We start from the raw sequence: 19,955 nt of genomic DNA, 5'->3' as shown, positions 1-19,955 counted from the left end.
GAGTTAATGGGGAACAAACCTGGATCTTTTGTATACAAAGCAGAAGCTCTTCCACAGAGCTACAGCCTTACTCATGGAGGGAGGAGGTAGACACCACACCACTATTTCCTCTCTCCTGGTTAGTCTTAAGAGTTAAAAGGTTCAAAGACACCGGCAAAATTGCGCCCTTTATACATTACCCATCTTACAGGGAAAGGCAGGGCTAGATCCTGTTGTAAAAGCAGGGCTAAATCCAAAGGGGAAAGGCCTGCTGTAAAATCTCCAGCCAGGAGATTGGCATGGGCACATTCACATGGAGCCAAGGCTGAGGAGATTCCTGGAATCTTTATAGGGCCAAGGTGCTTCTGACTGGAAAGTAACAGGATTTCCTCCCTCACAGTCAGTCTAATTGCTGACAGGAATTCTGGAGATATAACACGCTCAGGGGAACACTTACGTGGCCCTCCTGGGCTTGTCGGCTGGAGCTCTGGGTGTCTGGATTATGTTTCAGCCATGTTTCTCCTGCCAGGAGATTGGCAAGTGCATTGCGTTGTTTCCCGCCAAAATTGAGCTCCAGCAGGTGGCGCTGTTCTCAGCTGGCTGGCTGAGGCACGCTGTTTGAACAAGCTCCCTCTGTGGAAGAGGGGGCTGTTGAGAGGCCTGCGTCTCTTCCAAGGCCATTTCCTTGCCGGGGGACCCATACAGCCTCAGAGGCATGCTGGTGCCGGCTGGGCCTGTTCCCGCCATCGGTAGGACGGCACTCCATGGGAACAGCCCATATTCTCCTTGCCAGGGAACCCATACAGCCTCAGAGGCATGCTGGTGCTGGCTGGGCCTGTTCCCGCCACCGGAAGGATGGCTCTCCGTGGGAACAGCCCAAATTCTTCTCCATGAAGCTTTCCTCAGAGTCCAATGACTCTCTAGAGACCATCTCGTCCTCTTCTTTTCATTCTTTGGCAAGAGGAGTAAAAGAAGAGGAAATGGGAGGAGAGTAAGGTAATGAAGTAAGTAAGGAGTAAGGTAAAGAATGATTTGAGGAAGAAGAAAGATAAATAAGAGATAAAGAGAAAAAAAGGCAGCAGAGCTAGTCTGCTGCAGAACTGCTCTCCCTGGAGGCAGGAACAGAACTGAAGAGAGGGTGGTCCCACAGGCTAGACAGGAAGAGGAAGAAAGTTAGTTCCTGCCTCCCTGATTGGATGGTGGGAATCACCCAAGATGTCCTCTGCCTCAGAGGGAGAAGTGCAGGTTAGAGAGGCTTTTCCTGGTGGTTCTAGGAAGAAACCGTTCTGACATTTCAGTCCTCCAAGTTTCTGTCCCACCCACCTGGAAGAGTAAGAAAGCCTTCTGCATAATAAAGCTCGAGGCTGTGCACAGCTTGGAAAGCATCTGGCTTCCCTCCCCTCTCCCACTTGTTCTCAGCTAAGAGACACTTTAAACTAGGGGTGACACATTCCAAACCTACAAATAAAATCATTTCTCTATCAATTATCATTACTCCTTTCTCTTGATAAGTTCAAAGTAATGCTAAAGACAATCACAACCAATGTGAACAAGATGAAACTACTGAGCATCCGTAAGAGGAGGAGACAGGCCTCCATTTTCTGTATCCAAACATACTCTGAATGTGTTACCCTCCAAAGAGATGAACAGCTGGACTGACAAGAGGGATGTCTTGGCACAACAGTCCAACCTGCATTCATAACTACAATGTTCAAAGTGCAGGAAAGATAGCTGGGACAAGGCGACCAAATAGGCTGGCTGGCATTAAGCCTGCCTTCCTTGTGTTAAGGAAAAAATGGGCCACAACCCAACAATGGGCTTACATGCATTGAACTCTGCAGAATGGGGAATCCCAGTGACTCATTGAGCCTAACCTTTAAGCGGCCTCGGAAGTAGGATGGGTCAACCAGTCAAAATGCACATTTCATTATCAAGATACATTTAAAAGAAAAAAAATAATGACCCCCCCCCAATAGCCACTTCTAAGCTTTGACAAGTTGAAGCTGTCAACAATTATTAATACTAGGAGCAGCCATCTTCCTCCCTCTCAAATTAATGCCCTAGTGATCATTTGTGCTACTGTGGCAACAATTTCTAAAAACAGAAAGAGTAAGAAAATAGTCCATCATAGTTCCAATTTCCTTCCACTGGTTTGTTTTAGTTAGGACAGAAGACGCTATTATAAGTGAAGAATACAGAACCGCTCTTTGATCACCCCAAAAGTTACTGGCATATATGCAAATCGGATCAGAGACAGGGACTCCACACAATGACCAGAATCACAGGCTCTCTAGGGCTGACCGAAAAGCACTGAGCCACTTCCGTACCACACAGCAAACTGCAGGATGGATAAAAATAGAATGCTGAATTGTGCAAAGAAGATACTTTCTGTAGGAGGGGGGAGCATTATTTGTTGTACCTCATCTTCCACAATAGTTGGTAAAGACCCTAAAAATGCACTACATGCAAAATGTTTGAATGTCTAGCTGCCTGTGAAATCACTCAAATGTGTACGTCTTCAGATGCTAGAACATTATATGCTAAGGTAACTAGAAATATACCCTGGAGAGGGTGCTGAGTTCAGCAGGTGAACACCTACTGGTGGTCCTTGGCCCCAAGGAGGCTCGATTGGCCTCGATCAAGGCCAGGGCGTTTTCAGTCCTACGTCCCAACCTGGTGGAACTCTTCTGACAGGCCCGCCAAGATCTTCCATCCTTTCAGCAGGCCTGCGAGACGGAGATGTTCTGCCAGGCATTTAGTTGAGGCCAACACTGCCAGTGCAATCCTATGCAGAGTTACTCCAGTCTAAGCCCATTGAAGTCAATGGCCTTAGACTGGAGTAACTCTCCATAGGATTGTACTGTAAATCTACCAAATGAGTCTCCCTGCTGGTCTCCTATCTGTGGGGAGGGGCTATATGGCCACTTGTCCTCCCACACATGAGCAGCCATAGGATACCACTCCACACCTGCATCCTCTTTTATATATGGTGAGCAGGTGAACTGCTGAAATATTGTGTTGTGAGACTTATGATTTTATTGTTATTCCTGTATTCTTGCCTTTTATTGCAACCCGCCCTAAGCCCGCTCGCAGGGCGGGCGGGCTATAAATTGAATAAATAAATAATAAATAGAAAGCAGTAAAAGTTATCAGCAAGCCAGCACAGTGTAGTGTTTATTGTATGTAATGGAAGGTACACTTGAATTTCAAAAGTTTAAAACATATAAAAAGTGGTTAAAGAGCTAACATTTTATCAACAATTGATAAATGCGTTAAGAGTGTTTATTATACAGCAAGGTACAATGTAGTGTTAATGCCAACAGGGCACCATGGAAGTTAGTCTATAAAAAATTCCACTATGTAGCCTTTATACAAACAAAACCACTTGTTGCTATTTCAGATTGTATGGAGAAGACTGTTGTTGAAGGAGAAGTACTCCTATAACATTTCTTAATATTAGATATCATTAAAGTAATTAATTGAAGTGAGACTGTCAAAAAGAAAAAAAGAAATCTTGTCATTCACAGAAATGCACATTCAATTTTTTTTGTTTCCCATAAGAACAATAGGTACAGATTTTAACTATATGAAATAATTTACACACAGATGAAAACTAGGAACACTAAAATAATCACTAAATAGAATTTTTCTTCATTATTATTCCTGCATGATCAAATATGAAAAAATCCATAGTTGAAATAGTGTTTCTCTCTCTTTTAAACATAACTCAGATTCCAAAAATAAAAAGGAATAAATTTCAGCAAAATGTGCAACCTAAAAATCAGCCAAGCTTATATTTGTAGTACAACCATATTAAGAAACCACTGGTCAGAAATACAACCGCACTGGGAAAAAGTTTATAATCCACAGAACTCTTTGCCAGGCCATAAAGTAAAACAGCTCCACAGTTTACAAGTAAAACTGAGGCAACACAGACGCGTGCTTAATTGTCTCCAGTTAAGTAGATATTCAGGCAGAGGATGTGACACTTTGTTTGTATACAGCATGGTACGCATTGCGCAGCAAGACGTAAGGAAAGCAAGACTCCAGAAGATCCATGGTCAGGAACGGAGATTCTTGCACAATCTAAGACAACAGAAGAAACCAATCAGAAACTGGAAGAGAATTTGGCAATTGCTCATCAAACTCATCTATGACTACTACATTACATCTATTTTCCAAGAGGAAGAAGCTCAAAAATAAAGTAAAATAAAATAAAAGCATCATAATCTTTCCAACAGCATACCATATACTCATACACTCACAAGAATTTCACGAGGCTCCAGTAACAGGGGCAACTGTGTGTGAAACCCTGTGTATGAATCCCAGAGGTGAAAGGAAGGAGGAAAGCAGCAACAGTTGGTGATAAGAGAGAAAGATCAGGCAGTTATCAGATTTGTACATTCGCTCCTCCGGCATGTTGAAGACATGGTTACTCAGTGCACGGCATCATGCCTTCCCCCTCTAGGTGTCTGTCATCTGGGTCCGGGAACCAGTTAAAAAAGCTGAATTTTTCCTGATCTGGCTAAATTCAATTTTCCTGGATCAAGTCAAAGAATCTTGGATCCAATCCGGGAGCCTGGATAAAGAACAAGCTTAATTCCTCTTCAGGAATCAAGCAGCTTCCTCGAACCCAGTCCCAGACTACAGGTCAGCCTGTACAGCTCTAGGTCTAAAGCTCCTGGCCTAGCTTCAATGACGCCAAGAGCCCCAGAGCGGAGCAGCAGCCTAGTTAACTGTTTTACTTTGGGCGGCCTATTTATCTCTTTGACTAGGAACACAACACCTGAACCCTTCTTAATTCCTACACAAGCCTGTTAAAGGGAAAATTCTGTTGGTGCCTAGAAGCTAAAAATTGATTTGTGCTTGTCTGTTAACAAAGTCTACACCTAGCCTACTTTAAAAAGTCTTTTGAAAAGCTCACCTAGTTCTCTGGACAACCTAACTAGAGTAGTGAGCTGCTCTTGTTGACTGCCAAGTAAAAACAAAAATAACAGTAACAGTGCAGGACAGCACACCTCTTGGTGAAAAGCAACCCCCTCCCTCCCAAAAAACAGAACAGGAACAAAACTAACAACAGAAATAGTGCAAGCAGCAAGTCTTTAAACCTGAAGAAGGAGGCAACAAAAACAGGAGAAAAAAGATCCCCCCCATAAAACAGCTAGCAATAAATGAACACCAAAGTTGAAACCATTTAGCAAAAGCCAAAGCCCCTCTCTCCACAACTGCCAAAGCAGTTTTTAAAAGGTAAACGTTAAGACAAAACTTTCCTTTCCCCACCCTATCATTCCCAGACACCAGGCAAATGCTCCCCTCCTCCAGAAGATAAGAAAAAGGGCTGCAAACCCTCCGGTAAATCCCAAAGGCAAAGAAGGCCACGAGAGAGAGAGGGAGAGAGGGAGGGAGGGAGGGAGGGTGTGTGTGTGTGTGTGTGTGTGTAGCAGCAGCAGCAGCAGCCTCTGTCTAAGGCCAGACCTCAACAAATGGAGTCTGCTCTGAGCAAGTCTGCATTTTTAACTCTTGCAGGGCAGTTTGAAAGCATCCCTCTCCAAGCATCCCAGTGGCCAGACAAGGAGATCTCCTGCACAGATCAGCCACTCGCTCCCCCCTCCTTCCTCTCCCACACCTCTTTGGAAAAAACACAGGAGATGCCAGGGAAACAGCCAGCCAAGAGGCTGAAGCGGCATTTCCCAGATTCACCCGGATTTATCCAGGGTTAGTGTAGATAGTTAATATCACCAACCTGAATAAGGCCTCTTAAAAAGAGATCTTTACATTTCCAGGTTAGGTACCAAACCATTAGCAAGTTTTTACTGTAGGTACTAGTCACAGAGTAGCTTTCGAAAAAAAACCTCCCAATTGTTGGCTAGGTGTTTTGGAGAGTTTTGGTAAAAAAAAATGTGTGTGAGTGCACCACAGTACAGTCAACATTAGCAGGACAGAATGAGTGAGAAGAGAGTACAGCGGGGCCCTGGGAGAAAGGTCAGTGCAAAGACTAGAGGAGGGGAGGTCTGCAGCTCTCTGCCCACTGTGTGGCTTGACTGGGGACAGCAAGAGGCCCCGCAAGATCTTCTTCACTCAGGCAGCTGCAGGAACACCATTCCCACGGGTGCCTGAGACAGGAGTTGGCAATGGGCAGGGGCCTGCTGCTGCAGCTGCCCCTCCTCCAGCTGTTGAGACCCAGCAGTGGAAGCATGAGGTGTCTTTTGGGTGGACTTGGGGGAATGAGGCTTCCAGCTCTTGAGCTCAACCCAGGGACCCAGAGGATGCTGGAGGAGCTAGGTGGTGAGCCTTCCCCAGTTTCCTCTGAAGCCAGCAGCTGGACACTTGCCTGGATCTGTGATGTCCCTCCACTGGTCCTGAGTTCTGCCTGGCTTCTGTGAATGACACTGGGTCTGCTGGGTTAAGTTGTAACCGTGTCCCTTGCTTCCATTTGCTTTTGGTGGAACTGACATGATTCTCAGGAGAGACGTTGGTCCCTTGGCTTCACTTTGGTTCTGGGGAGGTTCCATTCTGGATGGGCTTTCCTCTGGTCTGAGCTTGAATTTGGGAATTTGCTTCTGGCCTTGCCCCTGTGTGTTTTTGTCTGACAGCCAGCTCATATAATTTCCCACCAAACAATGGAAACCATGGAGAATGGCTGGGGACACCTTGTACAGGGGCCCATCCAATCTTTCTGAAACATGGGGGATCTTTTTTTGGACAGTCAGGAGTAGGTTCCCTGCAAATTTGCTTGAAAAATGCACCCCCAGGCCCTGGATAGTTTTCTCCATAGGGAATAATGGCTGGGATATTCTGATCTTATCAAACTGTATTAGAGAATTTTTCCCAGATTTCAGGGATCCCATATTTTTGGGGATCCCAGAAACCTGGATCCAGATCACCACAATAATCTGGGCTCACACCCTTTCTCCCCTCTACTTTCCATCTGATCTTCCAATTTGTCTGTTCTTCATGTTCCTTTGCTGTTTGTGGTTTATTTGCATTTTCTTCCCGTCCCATGTTGCCATCTCGAATCTGACCTCTTCCTCTGTCTTCGCTGGGCCAAATGCCTGAAGAGGGTCATGGATGTTACTCTGCAGGAGTTTACTCCCGTTGGAGGGGTTCTTCACCAACCCTGGCTTATCAAGAGAGTCAACACAACCTTATAGCAGAAATATATTTTTTGATCTGGAAGCCAAAAACAAGACAGCCCCTTGCACTGCATATGCCTTCCAACTCAGGAGATGAATGGATGGACAGTCCCCTTTTCCTTGTTTCTCCTCACAGTTCTAATTCTCAATTACTCAGAGCGATGTCACCACCATCAAGCTACTGTCACAAATGAAACCAACACGAACCCTCCTAAACTGCTATTCTGGCACTTCTACGCCACATAAAGTTAAAAAACCAACCACTAGTTGAGAGAGGAAGAGAAAGAAAAGGGAGAGAATTCACAAGAGTTTCAGGTCATGGTTTGCTATAATGGCAAGTGATGCTCCCATCACTTGATGAGCTGCACACGTCAGAATACTGCTCAGAACCGGTTTGCTTACCTATGACAAGACATACAAAGAACAATAACTCGGATGTGAACTTACCATGTCTAGGAGTAAGTAAACAGATTCCCTGTTCCGTGTAGTGGTTTTGTCAGTTTCCTGACCAATTTTCAGTAGACTAGAGGATGCCAGCTAGAACACAAACATACAAACAACAAATAAGGTTTCTGTTTTAAAAACTTTTTTTATTCCATAACATGAGCAATTTCTAGTATAAAGTACAATTTGTAAAGGAAAAGCGATCATTTTCACATTAAGAAAGCTATGAGATTTTGAATGCAGACCGTTTCAGGGAACAAAGGGAACAGGCATCCCATAATAGCACAGAGTTTTAGATCAGTGATGGGAGGTTCTTGGATCGGATCGATATTATTGCAAGTCAACAAGAGTCAAGCAGAAACGAATACTCATGCATACCTACAGTGCTAGTCAAATCCTTTACCATCACTTCTGTAATCGTTACTGGGCAAAATAAAGCTTCAATAATGTCATTTGGCTTCCAGATAAAAATTAAAACTGTACAATGTTAATCGCAGCATAACTGGCAGCATTAGCGGAAATAAGAGACTGACTTCTGGAGACTGGTTCAAAATAAAAATTGTACATACAGCCAAAAATTCTTTGAGACGGTCTTCGATGCTTCCCTTGTGAATGGTAAATAAAGCTGCAGCAATCTGGTTGATAGCTTTGGCCAGACAATGGATATTGTTGCAATGACCTAAACAAAAACATGTTTGTGTTATTACTTTACTTTCGCTTACACTTAAGAGTATTTTGGCTGCTCTTTTAACAGCAGAAAGGTAATGTTTAGATATGGATTAGTTTTCAAATATGTCAAAGGGTTAATTTCAAAGAAAGGATGAAAAAACCTTTGAGATTTTAATGCCGTAAAACACAGTAATAAAATTTCATTTGTTTAAAATACTTTTTAAAAGGAAAAATATTCAAGTTTCCTTTCTTCTCACAATAGATCACTTTGAAAGTTTCAACTTTGAGCTCTTGATTGCTACTAGGCACAAGAATGAACCACTGGCATACAAAACCTAAGAAACAGGATTACTGTGTTAGCTAGGGCAGAAATGGGGGGAAATTATAACTGCTTTTAATGCAAGTAGCCACTAGAATGATTTTTGATACGTTCTTGCTAATACCTGCATTTTGTCCCTATAAATGCCTCCAGTCAAGTTTAGTGTCTCCTTTGTGCAGAACACATTCTTGGTAAGAATGCCTAGAACTGGAAAATGACTGGACATGAGAAGTTTTAACTCCTTTCAAATCAAGCAATAGGAGGTATAAAACTGACGTGTAATGTAACACAAAGACCCCCAAAACACCACTATGACAAAAGCCAATAAATATTCAGTCCAACACTAAACACCACCTCACAGTAAAAAACCAACAACAGATCTTCATAACAGAAATCTGTTTGAATGTTACCTTCAATGGCAGGACTGTATTGAGACATCACGTTACTGGCTAGAGTTGGTAAAGAGACAGCCACAAAGACCATTAGAAGGCAGGCGATTTTATATTCTTCCTCTGGACTAATGTTTTCTGAAAAGAAACAGGCATATTAACAAAACATTTTTAACTGCAGAACAGATTTAATTTAAAATGCCCTATTTATCAAGCTCCATGCAATAAAAGGAAAAACACATGGCATCGTATCACTTAACCCAAACAATGGATATAGTCATGTGAAGAACCGCCTTCAGGTTGATCAGACAAATAAAGTTGGAAGAATTCACATTAACTGGGGCAAGGCTGGGCCCAAGTGGAAGTGACGTAGCTCCGCACTATTAAAAATAACAACCCAAACCGTGAGTCTGATGCGCTTTAACTTTAAAGAAATGAAATCAGGAAGTGTGGCTGCACACCTAGACAAGTGACAGAATGCAGAAGCATCCCTGCCTACGATATCCACAACTTACCTGATTTTTGAGAAGAAAGAGCTACAACCAGAGCAGGATCGATCTCACAGGGCAATCCTGCAGCTGACGAGAGCTCATACACATTCATTGCAACCTGAAAAACAGGAAAGATTACCGAAAAGTGAATACCAACAGAATCGTGTGCCCAGAGCAGAATCTTATTCACAACCATAAAAGTCTGAGAACCTGAAAATTCAAGAGCAGCAAAGCTCCTGGTAGCATCTAGTTCTAGAGAAGGGCTCCATCAGCCGTACTTTAATCAATTACATTCAGAAGTAAATTTTTTACCTTCATATCAGTCTCCCTTGGAATGTGATCCTTGAAGTCTTCAATGGAACTTACAAGGAAAGGAATGTGGTAGGATAAGACCTGAGACAAAAATAACAAGAACAAAATAATTCACTTTTGTTATCACAGAGGTCATTGTGGTATTTGCTTCCAAAGCAAGGATTTGTTTCCAATGCAACCATCTATTCCAGTCTACATATACCATCTTTCAAAGGCGTAAGGATTGAGGCCCTTGAGAAATAATTTAGAGGTGTAGTGCAAAAAAAGTGTTTTCTCATCAACCAGGACGTGAAATGGGCATATAGCTGCCAAATGAACCCTGACAGAGGAAATGGATAAACTTTCCTTCCTGAAGTTCATAAGGTATTCTAACTCTGTGGCAATGTGGCAGGTGTGGGGAATAAGTCCTCTTTCCCTAGCCCAACTCATGAATCTCTTCCTTTTTCAGGGATAAGATAACCTGGTGTTTGGCTTTCTGGGATTTAGAATGACTTCTGCTACCCCTTCAGGAAAACCTGTTTCTAAAGGGAGTCTGGCCCCACTGTGAGTATATTGAGAGGTTTCACTTGTCTGTATTACAAAAGGTCTGGAGCCATAAATGGAGATACCAATTCTTGGCCAGAAGCAGCAACTACTGAAACCACAATTGATGTGGCCAAAAGGGTGCTACTACTATTCATGTGGTTTCATCTGCATCTTGCTGACCACCCAGGGAATCAAGTTTATGGACGGGAAGTCGTGTAACATCTGCTGGCAAAGAGATCTACTTCCCGGTGAACCCCAGCAACTGAAAACTAGCTGTTACGTAGCAGTCCTTCAGTGACCATTTGTAATTGGTAGAACCCAGCTTGCTCAGTCTGTCTGCTATGTTTGATGAGCTATCAACATGGGTGGCCTGCAGGAAGACTCCGTGTGACACAACGCAGTCCCAAATCTGTATGGATTCTTTGCACAGAGTCCATGAGGTTGTGTCCACCCCCCCACCCCCACCCGCGTTTATGTAAAATACAGCAGTGTAGTCGCCTGTGTGTATTTGGACTCTTCTGTTGTTCACAACAGCTGTAAAGGAGGTAAGGGCAAAACACGTGGGACATAGTTCCAGAGCTCTGATACCTCTTTTCTCCTATCAACCAGGTACTATGTACTGAAGTGTGCTGGCAGTATGCCCCCCCCATCCCACCAGTGAAGAATCAGCGGTAATCACAACATCAGTTTCAGGAGAGCTGAATCCAACCAGTTTAAACAAGTGGGTATCATCAAGCCACGCTCCAAACATCTGATTCCCACCCTTGGGGTGATACCAGGCAGAGCATCTATGTGAACAGCATTCTTGCTGCGGTGCCTGCCTGTGGGTCCAAAGAATCAGATCCAAGAGGAGGTGAACTAGTTCACTATTCTTCTCTGAGGAATACAGTGACGATGACATGGAACGAGCTGACAGGGTATGAGGACTCTTGATGACCTCCATGTCATGTATGCCTGTCTGCAGTACATGCCATGAGTATGTTATGTGCAACCTATTGATCCTCTGACACTATGGAGCGTTCAGAGTACCGTTCAATGCCTGTTATCTGGAAGTTCAGTGTGTTCTCTCTCCTTTGAAGTTAAATACTTTCGCTTCTGTAGCCAACGGCCTTGAGGCCAGAGGCAGCTAGTCTGAATTGTATCTTCCCTGAGAACAGGGATGATTTCATTCCCAATTTGCCATTGTTGCCTATTGTAGTCTAAACTCTGATACTTTTTGTCTCTGGCGTTCATGCCAGAATTTCAAAGGGCTACTAACCTGGGGCGGGACATTACCCTATAACTAACCAGGCTTTCCTTCAACACGTCACTTCTGCCAATTCTATTGTCTGAGCACCTTCAACCTGATAGATCTCTTATAAAAGTTACTTCAACCAAAGCACCTGCGTGATTGCTGTGGAGAACTTGGGGATTTACTTGCCAAGGACTGACAATGCCCAGCTCACGTGCAGAGATCCAGTGATAGGATCTGGGTTTCTGCTTGGCAGAGTGCTTTGACTTCGTTTTCATCCTTTGTTTGGGCGGCTCTGAGGCCCTATGAGCATGTACATTCATCTCTGGAGACCTCAATCTCTCTTGATTCAGATCTGACTGCAATCCACTTGATGCCAGTATCGATGCAGGGCCCTCAACGCTCGCTCTGAGGGGTCCCTGGATCTGGAGCATTGGCGGATCCGACTTGAAGCTGTCAGATCTGACAGTGCTTGAGTTTGACTCGCTCGACTGCACCAGATCCGGTTGATCTGTGAGCTCTGCCAAGGCTGAAGACTCTGCTGCCTGCCTGGCTGCTTGTACTGGAAAATACCTTTCACCAAAAAACTGCCTTGAGCTGGGTGGCTCTCTCAGCACAGGCCTTGGGCATGAAGACATGGCAGTGCTTACACACACACTGACCTTATGCTCTTCTCCCAGGCAAATCAAGCAAAGAGAATGACCATCTCATTTGGTCATTTAGTGCCACGTCACGTGCACTTTTTAAATAAGGCTTTATCGGCTATGGTCTTATAAACTTTTCTTCTTCTCTCGTATGCAAGAGGCCCAGAGATGAAGAGCCTGCTTCAATCGTTCCTCTCCAATCGGCGGTGAAAGAGAAGCTGAAGGTTGTAGTGCCACCTCTCCCAGAGCACAGGCTGTTTGGGTGGGAAACAGCTGCAAAGGTGCTCTGGGAGGCAAAGGCGCCCTCCATTCTTAAAGCTACAGAAACTTATTTCTCCTGCGCAGTCCCCCATGTGCTTGCACAGAAGACTGACAATGAACACAAGCTTATATATATTCAAGTTTTCACATGAAAGCCGTTATGTTGGTTGGTACGTACATCTCGAAGTGCTTCTTGTGCCAATGACCGGAAAGACAAGATGACACCAATAATGGTCATCCTCTTCAAAACACTGTCAACGGCTGGGGGTGTGAAAAAAACACAAGTGTCAGAACGAGAACTAACCCATGTACTTCAAAAATACATACTTTTAGTACAAACCTTTCAAAACCGTTTTAATTTTTAAAGGGCTGAAAATATGTAACCAGGAAATGGCTATAAAAAGCAAACATGCCTCCAACGAAGCGGAAGGTATGTAGACACACCTGCCTTTAAGTGCCACTTAAAGTGACAACTGCAAACAAAGCACCACGAACTCAGCTTCATCGCCAGCTACCCTGTGAATCTGGTCCCTCATCAGAGCTGCTTCCCCCAATACTGCTGAATCGAGAAGTTCTTCTGCTGGCCAATCTAGTACAATACTCTTCTGTTAGTTAAAAAAGCACACTTAAAACACCAAGTCCACACTCACAGGGGAATGCTGGAACAGACAGCGGCCGTTTTAAGAACCAATGATAATTTTCATCCCTTTGTAAACTCAGCATGGCTCTGTCTCCAAACCACCACAACTCCTCTGGCTGGGCAATCACTAAAAATATGTAAAGAGTCCAGTAACACCTTTAAGACCAAATAACTTTATTGCAGCACAAGCTTTCGAGAGCTACAGCTCTCTTCGTCACATGCAGAGAGCTGTGGCTCTCGAAAGCTTATGCTACAATAAAGTTGGTTATTTTTAAAGGTGCTACTGGACTCTTTACTATTTTGCAACTACAGACTAACATGGCCAACTCCTCTGGAACTAAAAATGTGGTGTGTGCTATAGAAGTCTCACTGCCTTTGGAAGTACCTACATAGGATACTTATTAAATACCACCCAGAGTTTGCATAGTAGTTAGCGTTATAGAGTAAGACCTGGGAAGCCAAGGTTTAAATCCCGACTCTGCCATGGGAGCTCAGTGAGTGACACCCAGCCAGTTACACAGCCTCAGCCTCATCTATCTCACAGGATTATTGTGAGAATAAAATGGAGGATATAACGGTGTAAGCTGCTCTGGGTCCCCATTGGGGAGAAAGGCAGGGTATAAATGAAGCAAATAAATACAATTTGTGCCAATGTAAAGTACAACTCTATATTGGCTTTTTACTCAGATAGGAGGATTGTACTGTAAGGAGCTGGTCTCAAAGAGATGCATAAGGGACAGGGACTACAGACTTTACTACTACATACGGTCTGTTGCTGTATTATCCTACTGCATGGGTTATATGTTGTTTAATATGCTCGTCTTAGAATTTCTTATACGCTGTTAACATTTCTTCAACTCTGTATTAGATCCCTGGTAGTTTTAAAGCTTTGCACATTTGCATTTTATACACCTAAATGTAGGCAGAATGATATTGCAACTGTTCCCAGCCATCTGGCCCCACAGAAATAAAACGTGTAGTAGCCCCGGCAGCGTACTTATGACTTGTAGGGATTCCAGCACATTGTAGGGCCTGTTCAATGGCCGGATGTAACATCTTTTCATCAGCGGTAGATGGCCGGTACAAAAAGGTGCCACTGATAGAGCGGCTCTGCCCTTGTGAGTCAGGGAATATAGAATCTATTGAACTTGTATTATTACATTGTGGGTTCTATGAGGACAGTAAAGATTATTCACCCCTTATTAAAGAGGCTTCATGGGTTTGCAGATGAGAAAATAAGCCAAAAGTTACTTTTTGACCCTAATCCCCAGTTTATACTGAATTCTGCCAAATTTTTAGCTACAGCCCACAAAATTCATAATGCAGTTGAAAGGTAGTGGACTCGTGAGAATGTGCATTTCCTTCTCTTTGGCTGTAATTGCTCCAGAGAAGGTGGGGAATTTTAATGTAAATATTGCAGATAGGATTCATTGTATTTTTATTGTATTTTTAAATAGTCTGGGTTCTTCTGTATTTATGTGTACTTACACTGCTACTCTCATTTTAATATAGAGACTTGTGCTGGTTATATACTGAATAATCTATCTACCTAACCACCTGATTACACTGTTTATTTGAAACGGACTCTACTGACTCATATTGTGTAATGTGCCTTGAGTATCAGCGAGAAAGGCGGACTACAAATAATGTAAATAAATATATAAATTACTCTGAAATATGTTTCAACAGCTGAAGAAGAATAAAAACACAAAATGTTCAGTGTTATAAACGCTATGCATAGTTCCATTTAAGAACACAAATGTTAAAAAAAAAACAGCAGTAGGTTGTTGGCTACTTACAAGACAATCTTTTGAAGAGAGCTGCCATCTGATCTGGTTTATCAAAACTGGTCCTCATTTGCGTTAGTACTTCAACGTTCTCCACCACAAGTTTCTAAGACAAAGTAAGATTCTGGTTCAGACAAAGATCTGCGTACAGTACACCAGCATAAAAGAGCAGGCACATGGCTTGGTGTTGTTACCTAGCATTACATCCAAGTTACGTGCCCAGTGGCAAGGGGGTGCAACTTGTGGAGACCGCTGACTATAAGGAAGACCATCACAAGAAAGGAGTTACAGGTGTATTGTGCTAATCCAGGAAAGACTTGGTAGGAATGAAAAATCTGATCCAGGATTTGCTTAAGGGTTGAAGTCCTAGTATTTTTGAGCAACAGGGAAAGCCATTAAAAAAAGGTAACATAACCTGGCAATTTGACCTGACATTAAAAATGGAACACAGTCTTGTGTGTTTCCCTGAAACTGTGAATATACGCATAGAACTTTTGCCAGGTTACACATGTAACGTTGAATATCCATGCAAGGAGTCCTGGCCAAGGTCCACGTGTCCTTACTGGGAGATCCTCAACAAGTTGGTGCCAGTCCAGAACGAGCCGCGTGACCAGTCTGTGGACTGGATCACCAGATATAGGAAGCTGTAGGGGAGAGTATCTTGAAAAGGGTATAGGATATAAGCAGGGCTGCAGTGTCAGGAGAGGAGGCCTGCTGCCTCTCCCTCTGCTCTTTCGCAGCTTGTCCTCTACATTTCCAAACGAGTTTAAGGAATGCTGGAGTAAAGTCTCTCCGCTGAATGCTCCGATAAAATGGACGGGGCCAACTCATTCTCTTGTCATATTGCTCTTGAAAATTGGTGCGCTTATTGTGATCTGGTATTGCAAAGAGTTAGAGTGGAGGTGACGTACAGAAGATACGTTCGAATATCTTGGGAGTTCCTGGAGAATTTATCCTTTTGTGTCGAGGAACCTCTAATGAGAAGCTGAAGGAATAAACCTTGTTGCCTTAAAATCTTCATTGTGGCATTGCTGAAATAAAACAGTCAAATAGTATTTGGATTATGTCTGCTTGCTTTCACATGGGATTTTGCATCTTTTAGGATAAAGACAGAAGATCCCCTGTAAATATAAGTTACCAGACCAGTTAACAGCATGACCTGGAAGGCGCATGCCATTGACAACATCCCAGGGAAGGCTGTGCTAGTAGGCAATAGGCCTGGGGCAATGGAAAGGCCACAGAAAAGGAGATAGACGAAATGAGGCGTCTGGGGAGTTCATACCGGAGATACGGAGTCTGTGGCAGAGTCTTCCGGTTCTAGTCCCAAAGGCAGATGGGAGCGTCAGGTTCTGTGTTGACTTCTGGTAACTAAACACCACCTCCAAATTTGACACCTGCCCCATGCCCCCGGTGGACACACTCCTAGATTCGATGGGACAAGCACAGCACCCGTCCACACCAGGGCCGTTTCCTCACTGCCTGATTTTTGCACTTGTATCGCGCCATTTCTGATCCTGCATTCATGATGCAGCATTCATGCGCCAGGTCAAATGTCTTTAACTTTTGCTTCTGCCTCATGCTTTCAGAAGTTCACATGCCTCCGAAAAAGCGCTATTATGGGCGGTGTACAAGCTCGCACCACAGCGTTCACATCCATTTATGGGTGTTTTTTTAAACTCATATTCAGAATTGCACTACATTCCTGTTTTGATATGTAAGCTTGGAACCACCTCTGCCCAAAGGAAGCCTGTGATAGGCTGTTATTATGCCCGCCAATTTCACTCAGAAAGCGGAATCACTGGAGGAAGGAAACGTCAATTGCTGGGAAGTGAATTAATGAAGTGTTTTACTGTTTACTGTTAACAGTTTTACATATATATATATATATATATATATATATATATATATATATATATATATATAAAAGTATTTAAAACCTGCTCTTTTTATCTATACTTGACTTGGCTGGTCTTGTGACCGTAACAAACCTTTGATTGATTGATTGATTGAAATTGCTCGTCACGGGCTCCCCTTCCCTCTGCTCTCCTCTTCCTGGTTAGCTTGGCAGCTCTGTTTCTTGCCTCGTTCCCTCTACCTTCGGCGTCCACGGAAGCCAGGCTTGCCCCGTAACTCCCTGTCGTCGCAGTGGTGGAGCTGTACCAAGGCTGCCTGCTCCCAGCTGCTTCCCTCTCCCCGCCCGGTTTGCTTGCGATTCGACAGGAGGAGGTGGGAGGGAGGATCGCCCACTTTTCTTTGTAGTAAACATTATTTTGAAACACTGGCAGGCTGGAGTGGGAAAAATCTTAAGTGAGTGGTTCCCCCCCCCTTTTTTTTTGTTTAGGAGAAATCTGATGAATCAAGCTAATTAAAACCAAGCTGTGAATTAAGCATCCTTTTTTTTTTTTGTGCTACAAATTGCAAGCTCTACGCTTGCCCCTCCCTTGGTCTCCATTAAGATCACCAGAGACGTTGGCCCATTTCGCACAGCACACTTTAAGCTGGAGATGCTGAGCACTCACACCGACTGGTGCTGAAGTGGCTTGAGGGCCCATCGTTCTGCACTGCGTGGCCTCGAAGAGATTTGATGTCTGCTGATGAGTTGAGACGTGTCTGTTCCGGAGCCCCGTTTTGTGGGGGCTGGAGCTGATGTCATTTTTTTTAAAAAAAATATTTGCCTGCATCCTAACGTTGCAATGTTGGAGCCCGCAGGTATTCTGTTCCAAGACTATTCATCCACGTATCTAGAGATTGCTTGTCTATACGGCTCAAGACGTATAATGGGAAGTGCAAGTCCATGGGCTGGTTTTGGATCTTGTCCATGTCCTCTAGCGATCCTGCTTTAACACCAGCCTGCCCATCAAAATTAATGCCCGCAGAGGATCAATGGGAGTTACCTTTAGTTCAGCAACCTGTGAGGAAATGTGCCACATGAGGCTCTCGCTCAAGAACTTCATACCATAGGGACCAAGGAGTTCCGACAAGGCCCTCATTTCTGAGGAAAAAATAAACTGTGTTTATTCTGACATCCTAGCTTGATTTAAGAAGCACGAGATATGAGGTTATTTCATTCTATCACAGCCATTTTATCCTCCTCTTTAAGTTTTCAGTCTGTACCATCTCAAGGGCTCGAGAAAGAGAATAGCTTAATATTTACACTATAAATGAGCATTTACATTGCCAACAAACTCAAGTACTTAAAGAATGTCCTGAGCAAGCTTAGACCCAACTCTCAGGGGCCTACAAACCCACCTACCATTAGTAAGTTTGCCCATTAACAAACAGAAATATCACCTTGACTATAATTTCAAGATGCTCAGACAGACAGACATCCCCCCATCACCTTTATTTCCCTTAAAAGGGAAAGGAGCTTGCATAATTCTTCACCAGATACATATTCAGACAATACAAGGGAGGGGTCAAAGGTAACCTGAACTTATGCCTAGCTACTCTACCAAGCCCAAAAGGTAGGAGGTCCTTGGCAACTATGAAAAACTAGGCCACACAGAACAGGCTTCCCAAAAGATGGAGCCTGTTCAGAATATTGAGAAAAGTGGAGCACTTTTATAAAAGTCAGGGATCTTCTATTATAATATCTACAGTTCCTGTGTAGGAACACTACAGGGAAATGAATCTTTAACTAGAAGAAGCCATTAAGTTACTTTATGGTTCATTCTAAGGAAAACTTACCCGATATGTCTGAATATTCTTCTGCGTTAAATGTCAACTCATTTTCAGTCGGCAAGTTCACAAATGCCTTCATTGCGGGAAAATAGGCTATATGGCCATTACTGACTTGCCTTAGCAAGGTTTCCAGATACCTGAACAAAGCCAGAAGAACTTTCATTAAGGACTAAAGCATTTAAATTTCAATCATCATATTCATTTTGAAAGACGGTGCACCGTCACTGAATTTTGCTCTTAAAGGTAACATGAAGTCAACTCACATAAATAAATGTGACTGGAGTATTACATAAACTTAGTAGCAGTTTGCTGAAAAGCCACCAATTTCAATCTAAACGAATCCGTGAGACTTTTTGTTGTAAGAAATACTGTACTCAATTAAATCCAATGCTGAAGTGGTCGTTTTTAAAAATTATTTTATTACAAGGGAGGAGGCACAGTTCATTCTACATACTGTACAATCTATTTTAGCATCTTTCAGATGATTTCAAGTGAAAGCTGACATATCACCGGGGTGGTGGGGAGATACAGGCTGGAAAATGCCATTTGAATTCCTACCAGTTTGTGTACAGGCTCGTAATGGTTGGTTCCCCGTGACTATCTAAATGTTGAGTTTGCTGAAGAAGAACATTATTAAACACTCTTGTGATGTCAATCTGGACATAATTTTCTATCGACTGGAGCACTGTCATATAAGCTCTGACACTGGTTAACAACTCTGAGGGTTTTGCAATCTCTTGTGTTGCTTGATTATACATAGTCATCCCAACAATTGACCTTTGAAAAGAAGGAGATATATTATTGACACACAACAATGGAAGAAATTGTTTTCCATTTACTGGTTGCTACCCACTTGGAATTAGATGAAGAGGAACGAACCTAGATTCCCCCCCCCACTTTTTTTTCTTTTTTCTTTAGTTTTTCAAATATAACAGTAACAAACAAAACATTAACAGTAAAAGTTGGTTTCCAACATTCGTCTGTACCTTTTTATACATCATCGTCAGTTATGCCGTTATAACAATAAGGTAAGTAGCTGGGTTTGTAGTTTTATTCTAGACGGTGAGCAGTACAATGAAATAGTCTTTAGGTCTAACTAGCTGTTTTGTACATTCATCTTTAGTTAAAAATTCCAGGATTGGGTACCAAAGCTCAAAAAATTTCGACCTATAGTCAGTCAGGTGTTTCAGATTGTTTAATATAGTCAGTAAACTTCGCTAAAATAAACTGGTCCCAAACTCTCAATCACCAATTTGAAATAGTAGGACTCTTGTTTTTCCACGTTGCAGCGATTGCTGATTTAGTTGTAACTAGCAAATGGGCTATCAAGATTTTTCTTATGTTTGGGATCGGAGTATTTAAGCAGCATGGATCACGCAATATATTTGTACTATGGAGGCTGTCAAAAAATCAGAGCTGGCATCTGGTGTCACTGATCTTCTCGGCCAAG

General features: G+C 43.1%; 1 protein-coding gene across 2 annotated transcripts in view; it reads right to left on the bottom strand.

Moving 5' to 3' along the window:
* Window positions 1–3,125: 3,125 nt before the first annotated feature.
* NCKAP1 (NCK associated protein 1) overlaps window positions 3,126–19,955 on the bottom strand; it is an 87,818-nt gene continuing 70,988 nt past the window's right edge. For both annotated transcript variants that reach the window (XM_054970565.1, XM_054970566.1), the window contains exons 21-31: window positions 19,064–19,282; window positions 18,512–18,642; window positions 17,719–17,816; window positions 14,837–14,930; window positions 12,576–12,658; window positions 9,737–9,817; window positions 9,449–9,542; window positions 8,955–9,071; window positions 8,126–8,235; window positions 7,560–7,649; window positions 3,126–4,065 (exon numbers count right to left, since the gene is read on the bottom strand). In XM_054970565.1, the coding sequence (XP_054826540.1) occupies window positions 3,949–4,065; window positions 7,560–7,649; window positions 8,126–8,235; window positions 8,955–9,071; window positions 9,449–9,542; window positions 9,737–9,817; window positions 12,576–12,658; window positions 14,837–14,930; window positions 17,719–17,816; window positions 18,512–18,642; window positions 19,064–19,282 (1,234 nt within the window). In that variant the 3' untranslated portion in view covers window positions 3,126–3,948. The remainder of the gene's footprint in view (window positions 4,066–7,559; window positions 7,650–8,125; window positions 8,236–8,954; window positions 9,072–9,448; window positions 9,543–9,736; window positions 9,818–12,575; window positions 12,659–14,836; window positions 14,931–17,718; window positions 17,817–18,511; window positions 18,643–19,063; window positions 19,283–19,955) is intronic.

Source organism: Eublepharis macularius, chromosome 2 (assembly GCF_028583425.1).
Source record: "Eublepharis macularius isolate TG4126 chromosome 2, MPM_Emac_v1.0, whole genome shotgun sequence".
Classification (NCBI taxonomy): Eukaryota; Metazoa; Chordata; class Lepidosauria; order Squamata; family Eublepharidae; genus Eublepharis; species Eublepharis macularius.
This window is presented reverse-complemented; position numbering and strand designations above follow the sequence as displayed.